General features: G+C 39.9%; 2 protein-coding genes across 3 annotated transcripts; both read left to right on the top strand.

Annotated features, from left to right (window-relative positions):
- The first annotated feature begins 36 nt into the window (after positions 1–36).
- tp53inp2 (tumor protein p53 inducible nuclear protein 2) lies at positions 37–9,703 on the top strand. 2 transcript variants are annotated; one of them, XM_022741947.1, is made up of 5 exons: positions 37–312; positions 4,659–5,041; positions 5,783–6,100; positions 6,200–6,356; positions 6,462–9,703. In XM_022741947.1, exons 2-5 carry the CDS (start codon positions 4,918–4,920, stop codon positions 6,727–6,729), a joined length of 867 nt encoding a protein of 288 aa, XP_022597668.1. In that variant the 5' UTR covers positions 37–312; positions 4,659–4,917; the 3' UTR covers positions 6,730–9,703. The 2 variants fall into 2 exon arrangements, with proteins under 2 accessions (XP_022597668.1, XP_022597669.1); XM_022741948.1 differs by lacking the exon at positions 5,783–6,100.
- Positions 9,704–12,439: 2,736 nt separating this feature from the next.
- ggt7 (gamma-glutamyltransferase 7) lies at positions 12,440–23,315 on the top strand. The gene is made up of 16 exons (XM_022741963.1): positions 12,440–12,634; positions 13,018–13,640; positions 14,127–14,353; positions 14,546–14,697; positions 14,815–14,932; positions 15,060–15,127; positions 15,676–15,749; positions 15,910–16,103; positions 16,923–17,010; positions 18,373–18,500; positions 18,603–18,691; positions 18,792–18,944; positions 19,074–19,188; positions 19,292–19,429; positions 20,565–20,664; positions 21,441–23,315. The coding sequence occupies exons 2-16, from the start codon at positions 13,421–13,423 to the stop codon at positions 21,611–21,613; spliced, it is 2,037 nt and encodes a 678-aa protein (XP_022597684.1). The 5' UTR covers positions 12,440–12,634; positions 13,018–13,420; the 3' UTR covers positions 21,614–23,315.

Below are 23,315 nucleotides of genomic sequence, written 5' to 3'. Positions count from 1 at the left end.
TCAGCTGTTTTGTACGTTCTACATTCTGATCCGAGGATCAGCTGGAGGCAGCAATAAACAGAAGCAAAATCTGCAGCGGAAAAAAATAGAGGAGAAGAGGAGTTGAAAAAAGCTGCAGATGTTATGATCTAAAAACTTCAGTGTAAAAGTTTTACATGAAGCCCTTCTTCTAAGAAGAAAGCCTTTTATTTTTGTATAATGGTGTTTTAACTACCTCACTTAAAGGCTATCTAAAGCTATGCTTTAAGAATTGTTGTCGTTTCTACTGTGTGTGAGATCTCGTTTACAACTTGAATAATATTGCAAAGGCAGGTAAGATATTCTCTTTTTTTGCTTTACATTTGAATAATTACTGTATTTTGTGTCAAACTGTGTGCTCATAGAGGTATCAAACTACATGTCTTTGCCTGTGAAGCTGCTGCATTCCTCACAAGCTTATCTACAGAAAATATCCATCAGATATCAGCCATCATGAAACCATAGAACATATATTAAGACGGAATTGCATCGCTTTGTCTGTCACTGACTCATTACATGGGTTGAATTGGAGATGACCTATTATTAGGTCGTGAATAGATTTGAAAACAAACGGTTTAATTAGGTCGATTCGACGTCCTATATTTCGAAAAAATGACACCAGCCTGCATACGTGTATATCCTACAGGACGCCAGCAGCCCTTGTTTTGTAAATTGCACCAAATGCTGATGTGGAGTCAGGTCGATGGCGGATGTTGATGTTTTTTTCTGGGAGGCGGACACATACATAAGCTATATAGTCACTTATGTTTTTCAGTAAAATTACAGTTTCATTGTATTGTCGTGAGCCTCTCCAGTCGATGTCTTTTCGTGCAGAGTCGCTGAGCCACAACTGTCATTGCTTTGACCCTTCAGCTGGAGAGCTTACACGGATAATTCATGTTTAACCTGGATACCCTACACAGAAAGTCTTGTCATCTCTCGGCTGTCGACAGTGTGAGGTCGAGGTCGATGTATTATTTTGCTACATAAATCCAGGGTATCTCTGTATATTGGAAATGTAAACATTGTCGCTGTGAGCAGCCTTTTTTTTTTGATAATGTCAGGATTCAATCCCAGACCGTCGACATTAGCAACCATTCACATCTCGATTGTTTTCTGCTTCGTGTTGCAAAATGCAAATTAGACACAACAACTCACAAATGTTGCATAAACATTGTCATAAGATCTTATATTTTCGCTATGTTTGCTAGTCGGACTTTTTTTTCTCCGGTCGCCAAATAAACTGGAGCCTCTCTTTCAGCGTCAGTGACGTAAGCGTGACGCCTCATGCGTCTTGTTTTTATTTCGCGAGACCCCGCCCACTCCGCTCCGCTCCTCCCACCTTTTTTTAAAAGGACCAATGTCAAAATACATACTCATATGTCATAGATCCTTTCTATAACGGTATCAGGATGTGCATTCATGCCTGTAGAATCTAGTTTAAAGAGTGGATGAAAACATTGAAAATGAATAAATAAATGAAAGAAATAAGCATATGCACACATAAGTAGGCCAACAGGGCAATCTCTCTCTCTCTCGCTCTCTCCCTCTTTCAGGGACTTGGGGTAATCCTGTGCTCACTGCTCAATGGGAAAAATGAACCAGAGTTAGCCTAGAGGGCTAATTTGCACCTGTCATCTGTCATTCGGGCGAGATGTTAAAAAGCATCATAAGAATGTAAATGAATATGAAAAATATGCACAAGATACTGTAGTTCCAGACTCACAAATCAATAATTAACACAATAAACATAAATAAGGACAAATGAGGGACAAAACATAGGTCTACAAGGAAAGAACAACAGAAAGACAAGACAAGACAACCAGACTTCCTGATATTATCACACTGACATTGTCTTGACTTTGCAATTGAATGCTCCACATTTATCCCTCTGCTTTCTGCCAATTAATAGGTTTTACTTCAGAGGGAACTTATCAGTGTTAATGTGTGGTAGTTGTTAGATAATGCTTCTACACAACCTGTGCCATATATTCATGAACCTTCTTCTCCAGGATATAAGGCATATCAGTGGATGTTATTTGTACTCTGTTGGCACTATCAGTGGCTATATTTACACCGGTCAGATAGCCCAGATTTAGCTTGTACAGCCACCAAACTGATAGAAAAAGAAGCTCTCTGAAAAAGTGTTGCATGTAATCCATGTTGAGTTTGTGTGTTTTTTCTATGTCTGCTGCACCTTATGCAAAATAGCCCTCAGGATTCTCACAAAATTTTTTGTTTATCTGGACTTATTTGTCATGGTCTCATGACTTAAGTTTCTGTTAGTTCGGGAATGCATTAAAAACAGTTTCAGTGTTGAGGATTGGCTGCGGCACCTCAGTTCATAGTATCTTCTTAGATTTTCTATGTAAAATTCCAAAAATATAACAACCATGGGCCTTTTTATTTAACCGACTGGGTGTCATTTTGAAAACATGATCTGAAAATGAAGTCAAAACAGACTTATACAACTCAGGGTATTTGTCTCTCAATTTCTCTGGTTATTTCGAGCATACGCCCATGCAAACAGACTCTCTCGCAGTGACAATATTTGTTAAAATGACTGTTATTCCATCTGACACAAGAAATCTCAGGGGCATGTACTTTATGGTTGCAATTAGGTTGTCTCTTCCCTTTATGTTCCTGGTTGTCATGATGATTCTCCAAATAAGGACAGAAAGTGTCAGCTTCCCAACAAGCATCCATGCATGTCTCCTTCCATGACTCTTTGTTCCATGTATAAATCTCTGTCAGACACACACTTTGTTTCACCTTTTATATAGCTCATAGCTGGCGAAATAATTGAAATTTATTTGTATTTTTTGGGGACAGATCAGGCTGCAGGGTCAAAACAGATCATGGAATGAAATAGGTTGTGATCTGGAGCGTAAACCTCCACAACATTGAAACTACTACAGCCTACAAGTAAACTAATATATAAATAAAACATATATGAACAAATTTAACCTTATATTCAAGAGATATCTTCAAGTGTGTCAGCAGTTATTGGCAGAGGTTTACACTCTGTGATCTCTTCAGTCATTCCTTCTTTTGCACTCACACAGTCTAAGTAAATAAAACTCAGCCTTTGAACATGTAGGGGTTTGTCTTGTAAGCTATGACTGTTCAAACATCTGTTCAACATTACATCATCATATTCACATTTAGGTCAGGCACTTGTCATTTCTGTCAGTGCCTTTCCCTCTGTCCCCATGTTGCTGTCTTTCCTTTGCATTTTAACACTGTGCACACACAATTCGTTTGACTTTGTGAGAGTCTGGCTCTTTGTCTCACCTCCTTCCACCTCCTCCTCTTCTTCCTCTCCAGCCTGTCCATCTGTCCTGAGACTTTGCTGATTGGTTATCTAAATTTCATGGGGGAAGGGAGTGCACCCATTGTCCACCAGCTCCTTACTTGCTGATAAATTTCTTTCTCCATTAAACACATTCCTCCGCCAATGTATTTCACAATTTAGGTAATTTGCTTTCAGGCGGAACTTTAAATGGTGATGTCATTTTATATACTGACTATACATCGGCACTGCCGTGTTGAAATCGCAAGATGCAAATTGTAGGAATTTTCATTACTTTTCAGTTGAGGAATCAGTGCATCCTCTTTTATGGGTTGAAAAACTATCTTGCCTGTTGTGCATGTTCCATTAAAAGCCAACTGAATAAACCCAAAATGTATAATCAAGCTTTAAAGCTGCTAGAATCAACAATTTCTCTCTAACAAAGGATCAAATGACTCACTAGTTGTGACAAACCCATGGATAATGGAACCAGACAGTGGACATAAAATGTTAGCCACTAGCTGGTGAACAAGTTGAAGAATTGAGCAGCTAGGGATTCAAATATTTTCCTCAGGAGTTGGTGGAGACCAAAACAGAGTTAAAAGGAGAGTACTGGACTTGCATTCGTCAGATGCCTAGAAACATCACTTCAAATGAATGATAATGTTGTCTGCTGGATGTGTAAATTAGTGTACTAACACATTTGCTATATCAGCTTTATAAGGTGATAATATTTCAGTGTTGTGTTTTTATCGCTTGTTGCACTGCCCTCAAGTGAACAAAACATCAACCAATCAGGTTTTAAAAAATACAGTTTCCCATTTGTTCTGCAAAGATTTTAATTTTGGGATACAAAGGGTTAGTAGTGACAATATGTAAATTGGAAAGAGCTGTTAAATTATTTTGAATAAAACTGGAAAATGTGTTTCTTCGTCCAAGCTGCTTCATCCAGCTAATACAATATGCAAACTTTATCCAACAATGTTGGTGTGGAAACCTAAAAACAAACAGCTTCTGTTATCAATGACACATCCTTGGTGTCAACCTGTCATTTCAACTCATAAAAATGCTTTGAGGCTTCAAGGCTTGTTTCCAAAAAAAGTTCCAACTTGTAAATTGTCTTGAAATAACCTCGACTTGAGGAAGCTCTTACCACACACATTGCTCACTCATGCTGCCTATCTAATGTATTCTGACTAAGCACCAGGAAGTTAACCCAATAACTGTCTTTTCTTTTTTTTTTTAGATGAAGAAAAACATGTTGACAGTGATGCATCTTATCTTCTTATTACCACTAACCACCCTCTCCCCTCTCTCTCTCCCTCTCTCTCCCCCTCTCTCTCTCCAGGCCTTTGCTCCAAACCAAGTGAAACCTTACATTTGCACTATAGAAGCCTGTCCACTCCTGAACCGAGATCCAGCAAAGGGCTTCAAGTGGAAAAAAAAAAAAAAAAAGAAACAAAAGATCAGACAAAGAATTATATAAAACAGCAACAAGCGATACATAAACACAAATAAGAAATTCAAAAAGGCAGCTACAGCTTTTTCTTTGTGGACAACAAACAGAACCCAAGTCATCAACACCTGACAGTACAAGCAGAGTAGTCATGTTTCAACGCCTGAGCAACCTGTTGTTTGGGGAGGTAGAAGAGGTGGCTGCCGAGCTGAAGGGACCCAAACCCTGCGTGACGGAGGCCGACGAGGAGGGATGGATGCTCGTCAATCTGCCTGGTGAGTCTCAACAGAGGGAGCGCAGGGTTGGATTGGAGGGGCTGGTGGGCTACACCAAACTGTGAAATAGTCAAATGATGTTTTATGTTCAAAGCATGAGGTAGCTGGGAAATACATTTGCTCTCTTTTGCATGTCTATAATGCTGGCTAACATTAAAAGTGTAGAAATAATGATGGGGTGGGGTGAAGAGTCAGTCAGGGCGTGGTGGTGCAACTACAGCGGTGCTCACCCATGTGGCTGCCATAACAAAAGGTGTTGTCCGCCAGAAGATGGAAACACATGATTCTCTGGGAAGATACACCTCCTTCCTCTTTGTTTATGATCTCAATCATGACAAAGGCAGTTACTGAGTATGAAAATTTGCTTTGACTGTTCAGAAGCCAACCAAACACAAAAAGCAACATAACAGTGCCTCACAGCAGAGTCAAGTCGAGCATTATGTCGCTGACATAATCACAACCTTAGAGGGTCAACACAACTAATGATGTGACTCTTTTATGTTTTGTGTTTCCTTACCCCCTCTTCTTCCTCCCCTCCAATTATTTTAAACACCCTTACATTCTCCACACTGGTATGTGTGCGCGTGCGTATGTGATCCCTTTAAAATTGCCCCCCTCAACCCGCATGGCTTTTTTGAAAATCTACCACATTTGCATCATTTTTGCAACCCCCCCACCCACCCCTTCCACCTGTCTTTATTGGCCGTCCCATCCCTGACTTCATCGCTGCCATGTGCTCAGAGGAGTCTGACGGCTTGATGCAGGCAGAGGATGAGAAGGCAGCCCCACTGATTGCACAGTCATTCCCTGACAGTAACTTATCACATCATCAGGACACACATACAAGGACTGAATGCCCGGCCCCCATTCCCCACCCGCTTCACAAGCGCCGTAGGACACATAAAGGTCAAGCACGAGTTGCAGTAGCATCATCAGACCCCTTGTCTTGCCCCAGCATTAACCCATCAGACTTGGGTGCCACTACACCCGTGACCCTGCCAAGGCGGGCCAGACTGTCCACGCCCTCCTCCACCCCGTCGATGTCCCCTGGCTCTGGGAGTGAGTGTGGGGGCAGTGGGGGTAACAGTAGGGCAGGCTCAGAGAGAGGCTGCATGGATGAGAGCTGGTTTGTCACCCCTCCCCCCTGTTTCACTGCAGAAGGAGCCACAGCAGAGGCCAGCCCGATGGAGGACCTGCTCATCGAGCACCCCAGCATGTCCGTGTACGTCTCCCCGAACAACTTGTCCATGGTCTCCAACAGCAACCTGTCTTTGGTGGGAGAGGAAAGCATTGTCAGCCGGGCAAGCAGCGTGAGGTGAGGAGTAAAACTTCTCATTCAAATTTCATTTCACCTTCACCTCTTTTATCTGCAACAGCATGACTGTCACAACAATCACACCTTGTCTCTCTCTCCCTGCAGCAGAGTGGCTGAACCAATTGCTGCCCCCGCCACCCGCAGCACTATGCCCACCAGGGTGAGCCGCGGAGCAGCCGCCCAGGCTGGAGCTCTGGCAAAGGTCACCCAAGTAGCCAGGGTCCAGCGTGGCAAAGCCCGCATCGAGAGGCGCCATCTGGGCCGCAACCGCATCCAGCGCCAAAACCGCACCAGGGAGCAGGTCCCTCGCCACGCAGCCCACGTCAGAAACACCTTCCTTCACCAGCCCAGCAAGCGTAACTTCTGCCACTAAACTCCCAAGCAACCAGGGGGCATTGTTTACTCTGAGGGCATTAGACACACACCCAAGACACACGTGATTACATATATTCACACACAGCATATTTGCTTTCGTTTCTGCACTTATAATAATTCAGATACCAGTAGACCAGTAGCTCTGTTGTTTGGTTTATGCACAAATTGATTCCACCTGGTAGTTTTATGCCCCATTCTGCTGTTATGAACCAAGCCCTCTGAGCAGATCTGTGTAGATCTTTATTATACTAATTGTCCATTGCAGTATCCAAACAACTAAAAAAAAGTCTTCAAAATATTTACACAGGTTATACTTAGTAATAATAATATCTTTAAAAAAACAACAAAAAATTTAGCTCTGTTAATTTTCTTGCCTATCTTAGTAAAATATTCTCCTTTCTTCCACTTTTCCTCAAGGTATGTTTTCTTTTTTAATTCAACCGTTACATTCCCAAATTAGTTAAATTTGAAGATAATTGAAATAATCAAGTGTACTTTACTCTGTGATGCAGGAACAGACTTTTCTGGTGGAAGCAATGCAAGATAGAGACAAGTTAAGTCTTTGCATCTTTTCAGCGAAAGCAACTCATCATGTCTTTAGTGCTTTAAATTAAAGGGGATCCTATCATAATATATTTTTATGTTTATTCAGAAAAGGTGGAAGGATATACCGTGTGTGACGAGAGTGAGAGGAAGATCACATTGACGTTTGTTTCCTCTGCAGTTTGGTTTGCCAACATGCAAAGTAAAGGCACAAACGCAAGGGAACATGGGGAAACCTGTTTCATCATTGGAAACAAGATGTGAGATTTCTCTCTTCTCCCGTTGTGGTGGCTGAGAGCAAGTAGAAGATGGTGAGAGTATGAGCAAAACAGACTAAAGAGTAAAAGAAATGATATGATGAATTAGAAATAGTATTAAGAAATAGTATTAAAATTAATGTGGTTCATATGAAATGGTCATTGGAAAGTTTTATGTAACCCTCAGAACAGCCTGTGAATGAGTTAAAATTCAACATCAAACTCTTTTAATCAAATTTAGAAGATGAGTCCTCTTCTAAATGAAATCTCTTTTTGTGCAGATGAAAAAAGGGTGTCATGGGCAGCCATTAAATCATTAATGGCAGGGATTATGAAAGGATGCAGGGCTTGTCTTTGGGTTACAGGGTATGGCAGGTTATAGTAAGTAAAGAGCGGTATTGATGGTAACTCTTTATTTTGTTTTGTTTCACTGTTTTCTTCTCATTTCGTCTTACATTTTAATATTATTTTACAGTCACTCTCTCTGCTTGCTTCCAGCAGACAAAGAAATGAAAAGCCTGTTCCTGTCAGACAAAGAGAAAATGCGCATTTGGCTTTTAGAATTGACAAATTCAAAATCACTCCCCGTGGATCAGACACAGCATGGTGTTCATTAAATGTGTGATCTGTAAACTTAAGTCATGTGCCCAGCACACATCAGTCGCCTTCATCCACAGTGTGTGCTGCGATCTTATGTTTTCCATGTGAACACCGAAAAGAACGTACAATCTATTTACACATCAGTCCCTTTCATTGAAAAAAAAAGTCACTGACTTCATAAGATGCAATTGTTTGGGGAAAAAAAAGGGGGATGTAAACATCTTCTTTAAGCCCAACAACAAGCATCTTCCCCCTACATCTTGCTTATGGACGTGCGAAACATTTATTTCTAACACCTACTCCATGACTGTCTGTCACTTTATTGTTAGCACATCCAGCTCTAACAGTGTCCACTTAAAGATCTAGCTTACTGATATGTGTTCAACAACAATAGTAAAAAAAAAAAATGGTGCTGAAGTGTATACTAATGTTTGTAAATTATTTGAGACATGGATGTAAGTTTGCACTGTCATACATTTTGTGAGTCAAAGTTTTAGCGGTGTGCTGTGTGCTTGTTTTCTTTTTGTTTTTCTTTTGTGATTTTTTTTTCTTTTTGTTTTGATTCAAACTGTGTGTGAGAAGATGTACTGACATGACACGTTAAATGCTAGAAACTCTAAAAAAAAAAAAAAACATGGATAATGGTCGTTTATTGCTCTTGTAAATATTACAAAACAATTTCTAACGCTTCATTAGATGTCAAAGCCTCTCAGGATTTGAGTCCACAATGTTGTGTCCAATGGAACTGATGAGAATCCTCTCTCTGCCTCACCTCTGTGCTCATTAACAAACCAAGAGGGCGTCTCAGTGGCCAAAAGTGGTGTTTTTGCCCCAACGTCAGTCTCATCTTGTTGAGGTGCAACATACAAGCAGCACTAGACTCAGAGTTGATGTGCCATAGGCAAACACTGCCCTCCAGAGGGTCCACTTAGCACAGCATTTGCTGTATGAAAGCTGGTGAGGATACAGTACAATGACATGATGTTAGTACATTCTGTACTGGTGTGTTCAAAAGACAATTTGAGAGCCTGGGGATTCATTCAGATTGTTTGGGAAATGGAAATGTCTTTTCTCATTTAGATCATCTAGATAAATAGGATTTATTTAATTATTTTCCCTTGAATCACATACCACAACTTTTTCATTTCTGCCTATATTCTTATAAATGTATCTGTTAATTTATAATATAATTTTGAATATTATCCTTTTTTTGTTTTCAAAGATGACTATTATGTATCCTGTTGATTCCTCTGAACAGTGGAGAGAATGTATCTGAGGTGATGAGTCTAATATGCACACATACATACACACACATAGGGATCTCTCCGATACCCTAGGAGTTTACTGCTCTGATTGTGTCTCAGAGGTTGAATTTTTCTTGCCTGTTGTAAAAGAAAAGGTACGTACAGAGTGAAAACAGAGTAATAATGAGCGATCACAGTTGGATGTGTGTGTACAAATGTAAAGATCACCACAGAAAACTCTGCCGCTGCAAACCTGTCCTGTTTTCCTGAATTTCTATTTCTTCCTTTTCTCACCAGTGTCATGTAAAAAGGAAATGTGTTCTCAGTATGTTTTGTGTGATTTTTGAAAGGTGTGGTTTTAGAATGGAAGTCATCCAATAATGGGGAGAGGAAGCAGTCACCCAATGTGTGGAGCCTATACAAAATGGGAGATGTGGGCAGGGAAAGGATGAGGCAGGAGACAAATAGTTTATATATTTAAAAAATGAAATTAAATGTATCAGAAAAATACAATAGAATATGCTTGTATTTCCCTATATAGGTATTAGAACAGTTGTTCACCAATAGGATGTTTTAAATGAAAGGCGTTGAATGTCTGGGGAGTTTCATATGTTTTATGTTGTGCCCTGAAATGATGGCAGCTTAAAAACACTTGGGGTTTTGCCCTTGTTACATCTCAATAAGTACACCCCTCCCCCCATAAAGATGAAATATATAGACATATAAAATTTGGTGTATCTGATATCTATGGTGATTGTGCCTTTCACTATTTCTGCATGGTTTTTGTGATGTACTGATTTTTCCATCCCCAAAGTGGACAGTCATCCACTGACAGGCAAGACCTATGCAAAAGTCAACGGATGGGTTTTCCAGCATCCATTCAGAAAACACAGGTACCCGCCAAAAAAAAAAAACAACAACAACAACAATAAATACTCAGGTTATCACCTGAATCTTGTGTCATTATTTTCATGTGGGATTAGAGCAAAAAGTGTGTGATCTATTGTCAGTACTAGTGGAACAATTCAGACCCTTTACCTAAGTAAAATACCACAATGTAAAAACACTCCATTACAAGTAAAAGATCAGCATTTAAATTGCACTAAGGAAGTAAAATGTGATTACAGTAACAAGAGTAAAAGAGTTCATTATGCAGCAGAATAGTCCCTTTCAGTGTTACATGATGTTGTAGCTGGTTGAGAAGGAGCTAATTTTAAGTGATTTAAATACATTTGGGTAGTTAAATCTTAAACAATACAACATATTTTATAAACTGGTCTTAACCATAGATGTCAAATAAATGTTGTGGAATAAAAAGTACAATATTTCCTTTCAACATCTAGTGGAAATACTCAAGTAAAGAACAAGTCGGCTGGCTAAAATTGTAAAGTATAGTACATCAGTGAATACTTTGTAACATTCCACTACTGTCTACCTTGGAGATGACGGCATGAATGTAGGTGGAAGTTCACAGTGCGCAACAAAGGGAAGAGGTGAACAGACGGGTGTGGTAATGGACTGTAAACAGTATGTGGACTGAATATGGGTGGGGTGCATAATATGGACTTAGTGTCTTAGGCTCAAGGCCTGACAAAGGGAGAAAATAAAAGTAAGCAAAAAATGAGAAGACGTGCAAAATGATGCATGTACAGACCGGCGATCAATTTTAATTGGGCCAAATATAGCAAATGAAATAACATCTATTGTTGCAGCACCTCTGACCTCACTGTGGACTGAAGCAAGTAAAATTATTTCCTGTTGAGTACTGTAGCTCACACTGTCAATCGAGACTCTTAGATGTTCTGCTACCTGTTCAAAAGCTGGGGAACAAAAAAAGAGTAAGCCTTGTTAAAGGACCAGATTACCAACTGGGCAAATCTGGCAAGTGGCCAGGGGCCACAAAAGCACCAGATACACCATAAAATTTGATTCTATATAATGTGATTAATCGCATTTTTTTTTTTTTTTAAAAAAAAAAAAAATGGGATTAATCCCATTTTTTTTTTTTTTAAAAAAAAAAAAAATGGGATTAATCCCATTTTTTTTTTTTTTAAAAAAAAAAAAAATGGGATTAATCCCATTTTTTTTTTTTTTTGCACCACTAAAGTACAATATCAAGTATGACTGGTACTCCATCCTCCATCTTGTGGTCTTGTCTTGTAGAGGGACTCCAGTTTTAAAACCTTAATTGTTTCAGCTTATTTATCTTATCAAATTGCTTTTTTCTGTTTCAGGTAGAAAATATTGAACAAGTTCATATTATTATTAGCAATTATTGTCTTCAAGAACTGATTGATTGTTCAGTGCTATAAAATGTCAGAAAACAGTAGAGGAATGCCCCACAATTAATGCTTGAAATCAAGTTGATATATTCAATTTGCTTTTTGTTGTCTGACCAAAACCCAAACATGTTGACATTCATAGAAACCTGGAAAAACTGCAGATATTTACATTTGAGGAGCTGGTGCTAGTGATTTTTTTGCTTAAGACTAGAGTATTAGAGTACTGGTTGATGCTTGAAGAAATGACGACCCTGCTATGCTTAAAGTGGGTCAGGAGCAGCCCAAAACCTTCTCTCTCTCTCTTTTTTTGGCCTGAGCCTCCCTTGGAGATTATGGGAAGGTGAGAAGGGTTGTAATTGGAACAGGTATTCTGCAGACCTGCTGTAACCTGTTTATCCGGTTCACGAGTTTAAAAAATACTTAAAGCGGAAACTTTAAGGGCCTTTGCCTCCTAGGTGGGGGTTTCCCATTCCCCACTAATAACAGTCAATGGGAAATGGCTAAAAGCACCTGTGCTGAAAGGGGATTTGGTTATCAACTGTGTGTGGAGATGAGATTTAGTGGCCCTCAACGCCATCTACCGTGAAGTAAGTCTGGTATTGGTACTACTAAGCTATTCAATACAGACAATGCAGCCAACAGCCGTATTTCCTTTGTGAATACGTGTGGATTTATGTCAATTCTGTGTTTAACAAATAATTCCAAGTTATCCTTGGTACTCAGCTCACAGTCAAAAGGGCATCCAAAAACATGCACCTGGAATCCAGCTAGCTATTTTGTATGTCAAGTCCTACCGGTTCTGCGGAGCTATAATGTGAAGCTAACTTCCCTGTCCGACGGCGTCGAGATTCAGGAGCTCGTGTAGTCTTGGTGACGGGAGAGCTCCACTCACCTCATCTCACCTGCCCTGTTTTAAAACCCACAATAACACCGTCGAGGATGGTTTTTATTTGACTTCACCTATTTTTACAACAACGGTAAGTAACATTAAGCTAGCTTCGAGTTCTTTGTAGCCGCATATTCGCACAGAATTAACAAAAAAAGATGCGTTAGCTTGTGACAGCGCGGTGGAGAAACAGGATACGCAGATAAATAGCGCCTCTGGCTCGCCTCTGTGTTTGAGTTGTGTAAAACGCTGTTGTTTCAAAATGTAACCAGTCACCAGGAAAGTTAATTGCTTTTGTTCGGCACAGACAGAAAGAGGCAGACATATTGTCGCATGTCAATATTTGCAGTAGGCTATGTTTGCCTTGTGTAATGACACTGCATGTTAAATGGAGACGGATATAACCTTAGCGGTTACATAAATGCTTCTCGGGGGGAAAACTAGTTAACTTGCATGCTTTGCTAACCTCTGCAGGTGGCAGCTTTACATGACTGGAAAAAATGCATCATCATCGGAGCTACACACCCGTGTCTTGGCCTATCAAAAATATCCTCTAAGAAGAAGCAACTGCAGTGATCTTGTAGTGAGGGTGCCAGTATCATACAAGAAAACTACAATTCCCTGTAGCAGAATTGTGATATAGTGGGATGTTAGAAGGCAAATCAAGCAGATGAAGTAATTCTTCAGCACAGCATCACTAGTGGCTCATACAGGTATATTTTAGGGATTTTTCATCTGGATGACAGTGACAGGTGTGTGTCTGATCATCCCAGACAAGAAACAGATGTGACTGGAAGTATGAACATCATACCCTAACTCCCTCACACCTTCAAGATAAAGATAGGTTAACTGTGTGACTGCAAGACCAATAGTAGTCATGCACAGTCCTGCTCCTGAAATCATGGCAGGGTACCCAAGTGGGTGTGTGGCGGATAAAGATGCAAATCCGGAGACAACCTTGGGGAGTGCCTATTCTCCCGTGGACTACATGAGCATCACCAGCTTCCCCAGGCTGCCAGAGGACGATGCAATGTCTGGGGAAAACACCCTCAAATCTCGCAAAGATGATGACAACGTCCTCAGTGAACAAGATACAGGTCAGTTAGATCCTGTTCTACAAAATACAAACACTATATTGAATGTCTTTAGGTTTCTGGGTGTGGATTCATCAAGCAACACTGTACACACTGCAATTAATTGTTATTAAAATTATCAAGCTATGTTTTCGATTAATTGTTTATTCTATAAAATGTGCATCGCAATTCTCTATAGCCTCAGTGATTTCCTCAATTGTCTTGTTTAACTAATCATCTAAAACCCAAGATATTCAAGTTACTATTACAATTCCTCACATCTGAGAAGTGGGAACAAGAAAGTATTTGAATTTTTTATTCTTACAAAAATGCTTGATCAAAATTATTCAGTTATTGGAATAGCTACCCTTGATAGCGTGGCTACTTTAAGTTTTAAATAGAGTTTGGTGTGAGGGAACAGAATATATTCAACATCACATACCAAAAATCGTGGTTGTCCTGGTCTTTCCTGTTTAGTCCAATCCGTTTGGTTTGTGTTGCACGTTGCAGACCCAGATCTGTTTCTGAAGTCAGCTCGCCTCCAGCGACTCCCTTCCTCAGCCTCTGACCTGGCCAGCCATGATGTAGTATCCCTGCAGGAGACCAATAGAGACCCCTTTACAGAAGAATGTGCTTGCCAGCGAGATGGACTGACAGTCATCATCACAGCCTGTCTCACCTTTGCCACAGGAGTCACTGTAGCTCTCATCATGCAGATCTACTTTGGAGACCCACAGGTAGGTGTGTCTGTGTTTCTGTGTGTCTGTGCGTTAGCTGCAGATGTACTTTTGTAACCATGTTGCAATGGTGTTGCTTTTCTCAACTGATTATGGGATTATGGGTGATTTCACATGTGTCCTCCCACACAAGCCCAAGTCAGTGCAAAGACAGTCTCTCACTTCTGTCTTTGTTCTTCTGTTCTTTGCAAGGTCTTTAACCAGGGAGCAGTGGTGACAGATGTGGCACAGTGTACATCTCTTGCCTTCGATGTTCTGGGGAGGCTGGGGTCCAGTGTTGATGCTGCCATTACTGCTGCCCTCTGTCTGGGAATTGTCCACCCTCACACCTCTGGTCTGGGAGGGTGGGTGATATAAAACATATTAATCTCCTCTAAACAGGAATACCACTGAGGTTCTTAAGCTTGGCTGGATACAAAGAAGATGACAACTTAATCCTTTGTTGTTGATGTTTTATATAGTGGCGGAGTTATGTTGGTGCATGACATCCGTAAGAATGAGACGAGGGTCATCGATTTCAGAGAGACGGCACCATCTGCCATCCACGAAGAGATGATGCAGACAAACCTTGATTATAATGTATGCCGTTTTTCTGCAGTACTCTTATTCATTCTTGTTACAGTTTACTAAGAGAGCAGAAGACAGTATAATTGTTATTGTTATGTACCAAGGTTAACATGTGCATCCTGTTCTTGTTGCACTTCAGCCTGGCCTGCTAGTGGGAGTACCAGGCATGCTCAGTGGGATGCATCAGGCACACCAGCTCTATGGCAGGTAGGGTAACAATAATTGCAGTCCTTGCACATTCTGCATCATTCTTTCATATTGTTTGTTTCACTTTGTGACACACAGTGTATTAAATGCCCTTTATAAATAAACATAAGACAGAATATTGTTTTCCTTCATTTTGTCTAATGCTTTTTAGACAAGAATAGCAAAAGCAGATATTTATATCAGCTCAGACGAAGCCTCTGTTTGTTTCAATATCCAGAACTAAAGGAGTGAGATTTCATAGTGAAAGTATCAGCAGCCGTGTTAAAACAAAAGACATGTTTTTTTTGTTTTTTTTAGCCAGAGTGTTGGGCTGCAATTAGTCTGCTGTGTCATTATCTGTGTCCTTAAGCCTCAGCTGCTGTGGATGATGTTACAGCACCATCTAACTTGCTTGATCCATGCATACAGATTAAGAGTTATGATGGCCTATTGTGAATTATCAATTTGGCAGAATAGTCTCTTTTTTAAAATGAGGAGTTCAGATGGTATGTATGAATTTTAAACATTTGTAAACCAAGCCAAACTTACATGGCGTTTGATTTTCCCAGGATGTCGTGGGAGGATGTGGTTACCATGGCAGCAGATGTGGCCAGAAATGGATTCAATGTTACCCATGACTTAGGTAAGTATAGTGTAATGTAGTAGAAATCACTGGGTGAAGTCACTGTCACTAATGTCACTAATGTCACTGTCCCTGCAGCCTCAGTGTTGCTCATCAACAACATGAAGGGAAGTCATGTAAAGATTAGATGATCTCATTTTCCTTTGCTCTCTCTCCCTAGCTGAAGCACTGGCTAAAGTTAAGGACAAAAACATCTCTGATGCATTTCGGGAATTATTCCTCCCCAACGGCCAGGCCCCGCTCTCTGGATTGTTCACCAGACGTCTCGATTTGGCATCCATATTGGATGCTGTTGCAGTTAAAGGGATATCGGAATTCTACAGTGCAAACCTGACGCAGGAGATGGTGGCTGCAGTAAGGAATTTTTTTCCCCTATCTCCATGTATGATTATATAAGTCATATAGTCATGAATTCTGCATAGTCTACATGGGGAGTCACTTACCCCTCAAACACTAAGTCCTTGTTTTACTTTGACTTCAGCTTTTCACATTTTGGCCAGGGTGTGGTAATAAGCCAGTACTGTCATATTGTGACAAAATAATGATGTCAGGTAATTTTTACTCATAATTGTGTGGTCTAAATGAATGATTAAAAAACAGTATCTATTAGTTACAGTAATGTCACAAAATGTGATCAGAAATCAAATATGGAATATCATTTGAAAATGAGTTTTGAAGTTCAGGTTACTTCAATTCGGAACAAACAAAATCAGCTCATTTAATAATTTCTTCTTCACATACTGTATGTAAATAATATAGTGATAGAACACAAATACAGTACAGTGAGACAGGCATCAAGTGTAATGTGAAAAAGGGAAAACTTAAAAAAGAACTGCAGTCATCTATGTTACCCCAGGCTATGACATTTGCACAGGAGTATTGCTAATTTCAGTCTCTGTCTTCTAAAAGAAGGGACGCAGTCCTTGTTGTTTAATTTGAAAAGAGAGCAGCTCTAACTTTAAGTCACACACAACTAAACAAGTGTCTAACTAAAAACACCACTGTCATTTAGATTAACTGTGTGTTAGTTGACTATGAATATATTTGTGAGTCTACTAGATAAAGTAGTAGAATTTTTGACTGTTTTTGACTGTTGAATTGCCCTGTTGGTGATGGCAGTGTACAAGATAACTTGTCAACTTTAAATTTAAACTCACTATGCATTTTTAATAGGTGCAAGCAAAAGGAGGAGTCCTCACAGAAGATGACTTTGGAAACTACAGCACAGTCTTACAGCAGCCAGCAGAAATCACCTATCAGGGTAAAGGCCTGTTCAGATTTTTTTTATTGATTTATTTAATCCTTTATTTAGCCATAGTCTCATTGAGATTGTGATCTATTTCAAGAGAGGACTGTGTGCAAGAAAAAACATATATAGTTTAAATATGGACAGACAGAAATTCACACATACAAGCAGTTCCAACAGTGTTACTTACAGAAAAGCAGTTACAAGTGGAATTGCAAATACGTGAGTACAGTCTTTTAAAATCCTCAAATAAAATAAGACATTTCTGTTTCAAAGTTTTCTGCTGCTCATTCCATTTGTATGGAGCATAGTAACTGAACCCAGTTCTCCCAAGCTCAATCTGAAAATGTGGTCCAGCTAATGTTAAAATATCCTTTGACTAGACATTGTTAGTACTGTTTTAATATGAGACCAGAGAGCAGTAGAGCCTTATACATAAATAACATACTATGTAATTCCCTTCTGTTTTTTAAGGAGGGCCATCACACCTTTTCATACAAGATGCAAGGGTGGGTGAGGAATTTATCATCAGTGAAAACGCACAGTGCACTGTGAAAGACAGAGTTCAGAGGCTTTAAGGTGGAAAGAGAGGCATGCATATACAGAATATCACCATAATCAAGAGCAGACAGAATACTAGACTGCACGATGGTCCTCCGACTCGCAAAAGAGAGTAAGATTTCTTTCTATACAAAAAGCCGATTTGACCTTCATTTTGCTGGGCAGGTGTTACACATGGATCTGGAAAGTGAGTTTATTGTCCAGCCAGATTGCTAAGTATCTTTAACACTCAGATACAGTAGCATAACATTAATTTAACCTGAAAATTTCTTTAAGTGTTCCTGTAAATAAAGTATGTCCTTCAAATATATACTTAATAAAGACACATGCATGTTGACAAGGTGAAGTGTGTAAACAGTGCACACCTGCACACTTGAATATTTTGTGTGCATAAGCATGGCTGTTGTTGACCCAAATGCAAATATAATGGACATGACACACATCCTGTGTAGGCTGTATCTTTACATTTTCTTTCTCCTCACATTTTTACATTTTCTCTCATCTGTTATTTCTTGCATATATCAAAGTATTTCTATAATTGTTTAATGAGTATTTTGTAAAAATGTTTTATATCTGTATTGTACTACGTGATACTTTCTTTGGCACACTGAGCACAAATGGTGCAAAAAAACGTGTAACAGTATGTTGAGGTTTTGTAATTTTCCTTTGCTTTATACTTTGTACACTACATTTACATTGTTACTTATATTCTGCTTGTCTGCGCTTTATTCTTTGTAACTTTGCCACTGAAATCACTCAGTTTCACTATTGAAATCATTAATTTTTCCTTATTATGATTTTTTGGTGTTTCTGAAGGACATCATGTGATGGCAGCCCCAGCCCCCCATGCTGGCGTTGCCCTGATCACTGCTCTCAATATCCTGGAAGGCTACAATATCACCAGCCAGGTTCCCAGGAACAGCACCTACCACTGGATTGCAGAGGTATTGTACTAACTGCTTCATCACTATACAGCATAAACAGTACAGTTTACCAAATGCAGTAATTTGGTGTGCATTTGTATTAATTTTGCATTACTTTCCCAGTCTGTGAAGATAGCTTTGGCCTTGGCTAGTGAGCTGGGAGACCCTATGTATGACACTTCTGTATCAGAGATTGTCTCCAAGATGCAGAGGTAGAGATAATTTTTTGTCTTTAAAGATTTAATGTGTATCCATCCTAATTCAGTACGGCGTGTTCATTGAACCCTGTACTTTGATATTCCCATCTCCCAGCAAATCATGGGCCACCGTACTCCGCCATATGATCAATGACTCTCAGGCGTTCCCTGTCAGCCATTACACTTCATCATTTACCTTGGAGAAGGGTGCAACAGCTGCACAGGTCATGGTCATGGGCCCAGACGACCATATTGTGTCAGTCGTGAGGTATGTCGAGCTTAGATTGAGCTGCTATTGCACATTGTCTGTTTAGGCATATCCCTGTGATAATTAAGAGTGAATTGATATTACTGGGAAACTTAAACCAAGACCTTTTCTTATTTTTGGCTGTTGCAGTTCTCTAAACAAACCATTTGGCAGTGGGATAGTGACTCCCTCAGGAATCCTTTTGAACAGCCAGATCCTGGACTTCTCCTGGCCAAATAAAACACAGAGTTCATCACCTAACCCAGTAATTGTGCCTTATTATTAATTATTAATTTATTTCTCATTTAAATATACAGTATATCATAGCTTCTCTTGGTTCTCATGGTGTTTGCTCTTGTTTGCTCTAGCACAACAGCCTCCAGCCTGGGAAGAGGCCCATGTCCTTCCTGATGCCCACAGCCGTGAGGCCAGCCGTGGGGTTATGTGGCACATACGTGGCCGTTGGATCTTCTAATGGAGAGAAAGCTCTCAGTGGCATTACACAGGTTATTTACATATTGATTAATTGGATCCATGACTGATCATTAGATTTTTATCAATGTGTTAATACTCCTTTCTGGAAAAGCATTTTGGTTTTGTCCTGCTGTTTGAGTCAAATGAAATATCTTATACACCCCATGTTAGTCATCACAGTTAAATTATGGGCACCCTCCTGGAACCAGATGTGGGAGGGGGAGCTCACCGGCGAATGTCTGCTGTCCAGGCTTTGACCCATGAGGCCCAACTGAGCAGACAAAGTGGTGGGGTGAGCCCACCACTTAAAGAGATAGGAATCAGGGTTGGTAGAAGTGTAAGATGGGCGGCAGGCAAATTCAGGGACCTGGGCAGGCTTGGGATATGGAGAAGGCTTATTACAGTGTCCCTCGAGGAGTCTTGTGGGGGAGTATGGGGTATCAGGGCCATTTCTACAAGCTATTCAATCTTTATATAACCAGAGAGAAAGTTTTGATCCATATTTTCGGCATGAAGTCAAACACATTTTCATCAGGGCTTTCACCGAATCAGTTTGTGATTGTCATGCACAGGATTTCAAGGTTTCAAGAAGGAGTTAAAGTATCTTGGGGTCTTGTTCATTAATGAGAGATTGACAGGCAGATTTGTGCAGCGTCAGCAGTAATGCAATGGTCATGAGTTCTGTGTGGTGACCGAAAAAATGAGATTGTGGGTACAAGGGGGCCCAAAATGAGTTTCCTTTAAGTGTCTGGGCTCACGCGCAGAGATATGGTAAGGAACTCAGACAGCCAGGGGAAGCTCAGAGTAGAACTGCTGCACCTTCACATCTAACAGAGCCAGTTGAGGTGGTTTGTGTGTCTGACCAGGATGACTCCTAGGCACCTTCCATTTGACGTTTTCTATGCTCATCCAACTCGTAGACTGGTGGAGACCCCGTGGTAAACCCAGAGCACACTGGAGAGATTATATCTCTCTTCTGGCCTGAGAATGCCTCAGAATACCCCAGGAGGAGATGGAAAATGTTGCTGGGGAGAGGGATGTCTGGACTACCTAGTTTAACCTGCCACCACTGTGACCCGACTGTGGATAAGCAGCGTAAAATAGATGGATGGATTTATGTATGTTGTATTATTATACATATCAATTCTGTTTCCTTATCCTTCACAGGTGCTGATGAATGTTTTGTCTTCACGTAAAAACATGAGTGACAGTTTAGCATATGGTAGACTCCACCCACAGCTGCAGCCCAACACCCTCCTGGTGGACTGTGAGTTTTTCCAACTGATCAATCTATTGTGTAGTTTGGTGCTAATATGACAGAGTGAACTTCAAAAACTGTGGACAGATTGACAGATTTTGTTTCCAATTACAGTTCTGATTTCCTATCCAATAGTGCCCTTGGACCAGTATTTACATTAACATCAGACCATAGATGTGTGTATACTATGCAAAGCAGATGGGTCAGTGAGAAGGCAGGAAGTACCTCAAACAAAGGGTTGTCATGTTACAGTATAATGTTGAATGAATTCTGTGTGTACTGAGAACATTAGTCAGCAATTTCTTTATGGGAAGCAGCATAAATATAAAGTTTGTAAATTCTGCAAAACCCATATTGCAAAACTTGGTGGCACCAGGAATGATAGATATCCATTTGTGATTCATTAGCAAGCTGATCCAATACAGAGCAAAGATCAGGATATTCCTGGATCTGAAGTTTTGGATCTGGCTTAGATCTAAATATAATCTGATCATAGCTTTAAATTCTAAGTCAAAGCCATTGGCGTGCTCTTGGTTTTAAACATGATATACTATGACCTGCATGACTGAAAGTCCTCATAGACATACAATCTGAACGGACTGTGATTGCTACACCTTCTGTGTGAAGACACACCAAGTGTTATTTTCCATTATCTGGTCAACATTACATTTGAATAACAGGTGTAAAGGAAGCCTTATTCAGTTTGACATTTATTTTTCATTGTTCATGCTTCTCACTAACCTCAGATCATCCTACCTCTCCCACTTTCTCCTACTTTCTTACAGCTGAGTTTCTAGATGAAGACGTGGAACTGCTGCAGGCCAAAGGTCACAAAGTTGAGAGGAGAGATGTTCTCTCAATGGTTGAGGGCACCCGAAGAACTAATGACCTCATCATTGGAGTCAAGGACCCCCGTAGCACGGATGCCTCAGCCCTCACTATGTCCAACATGTCCTAGTGTGCCCCCAATACTCGCACATAAAGAGGAAGGGGTAAGAGTAACACTATAATTGATGGTAAATGAGGGATTAATGAGGCTGCTGATCAACCAGTACACTAAACAGAATTTGACAGCAAAGTACTTTTGTTTGACAGAAAAAAAACATTCACCAAAAAGACATGCGTCTTTCTCTGACATGACTTTGTAGGAAACTAATAGGGATCCACTGATAAATTTGTTTGCTGACACACAGAAAAAATAAGGAGCACCATTTCACATACCAATGTTGGTATGCCCTCTCTCTCTGCCCTCTCTCTCTCTCTCTCACAGCCTCAAGTAATGTTCAATCTGAGTGTAGATAATGTCGAAAAAATATGTCCATCCACCCAATGGCATCAGTCAAAGTCTGCAGGCTATATTATGCAGAGCAGGATGTAGAAATGCAAGACCTGTTCATAAATTAATATCTGATGCATTCCAGTTCCACTTAAAGAAAGCAATAAACTGAAGATGATGGAATTACTTAGTGCGTGTGAGAAAAGGGAAATAGAAAAATGTAATGGCTTTTGAAGCTATTTTAAAAAATAGTGTTGCACTCTGAATTTGTGATCAGGTATTCGGAGGTAAATTAGTGGTGATCAAATGGATTCTCTGTAAGAATGGGCAGATATGGAAAAAGTAATGATGCCACACCACAAAGCCACCATTTACAGCTCCTGCATGGTCCTCGGTGCATTTTACCCACCTATCTGCTTTTCAGTTCTTCCATTGCATTTCACGATTTTTCCAAATAACACAAAAGATCACATGGAATAGTGACGGTAATGATATTGATTAAGCCTTGCATTGTCACACCTTAACTAGATGATCCTGAACTCAACACCAAGGTTAAACCATTTACAGTACTCTCCTGCTCTTTATATGGTTTGTGACTGTGATTAGATGTTGTTTGGTACACCTGCTGGAGTTTTAACCATCGTTAACTATCAATGGCTCCTTGGGACCATATAAAGACTAACACATTATTTACACAATATATCATACAGAAAGGTGGTAAGGCCTTCAGATCTGAGGTGATTTCCTTCAACAAGAGGATTTGCTTCAATTTAACAGGTGTTAAATATCACTAATCGTAGAATAAGTGTATTTAAATATATAATTTAAGAAATTTGAGTTGTTGCATGATTGTTCTCATTTAAAGCTTGAGCTTTTTTTAGAGTGGGCATACTTGTTTTTAGAATGGGAATGATATGATTCTATAGAGTTGGATTGAATGTAATCTGTCTATTTTTATATGAACATTTGTTGGGCTATATACTTTATTTCTACTGGTGTAACACAGTGCATTCAAGAAGCAGATTCTAGAAATGTCTGTCATGTTTATTTTTTAATTTTTTGTGTACTGGTGTCTTTATTTTAGGTGCTATACTTTGAAGTAAGAACCAACCGCTTTTGTAAAGCATTGCATTCTAAAAATGGTTAAATTAAGTCCAGAATGTGCAATACTGACTGATCAAACATTTCCTCAACCTTATTGTCTCCATTGTTGGGTACCAGTGCAATATGACTGTTGTTACTTGTTTCCTGTATGGTAGAGTACTATGCCTTCAGGCACACATTTGCACAACACCCAATGTTTGACTCCATGTGTATTTGTATTTTGATTTTAATAAAAATCACCGGCCAAACCCAAGAAATAAAGTGTTTGCACACATACCTA

Source organism: Seriola dumerili, unplaced genomic scaffold (genome assembly GCF_002260705.1).
Source record: "Seriola dumerili isolate Sdu_G_001 unplaced genomic scaffold, Sdu_1.0 BDQW01000057.1, whole genome shotgun sequence".
In the NCBI taxonomy this organism is placed as follows: domain Eukaryota; kingdom Metazoa; phylum Chordata; class Actinopteri; order Carangiformes; family Carangidae; genus Seriola; species Seriola dumerili.
The sequence above is the reverse complement of the archived record's forward strand: the minus strand, read 5'-3'. Positions and strand labels throughout refer to the sequence as shown.

Coding starts and splice junctions, on each gene's coding strand:
- ggt7 (XM_022741963.1), top strand. CDS start 13,421: ATGCACAGTCCTGCTCCTGAAATCATGGCAGGGTACCCAAGTGGGTGT. Junction 13,641..14,126: donor CCTCAGTGAACAAGATACAG/GTCAGTTAGATC, acceptor TGCACGTTGCAG/ACCCAGATCTGTTTCTGAAG. Junction 14,698..14,814: donor CACACCTCTGGTCTGGGAGG/GTGGGTGATATA, acceptor TGTTTTATATAG/TGGCGGAGTTATGTTGGTGC.
- tp53inp2 (XM_022741947.1), top strand. CDS start 4,918: ATGTTTCAACGCCTGAGCAACCTGTTGTTTGGGGAGGTAGAAGAGGTG. Junction 5,042..5,782: donor GATGCTCGTCAATCTGCCTG/GTGAGTCTCAAC, acceptor CCATGTGCTCAG/AGGAGTCTGACGGCTTGATG. Junction 6,101..6,199: donor GATGTCCCCTGGCTCTGGGA/GTGAGTGTGGGG, acceptor GTTTCACTGCAG/AAGGAGCCACAGCAGAGGCC.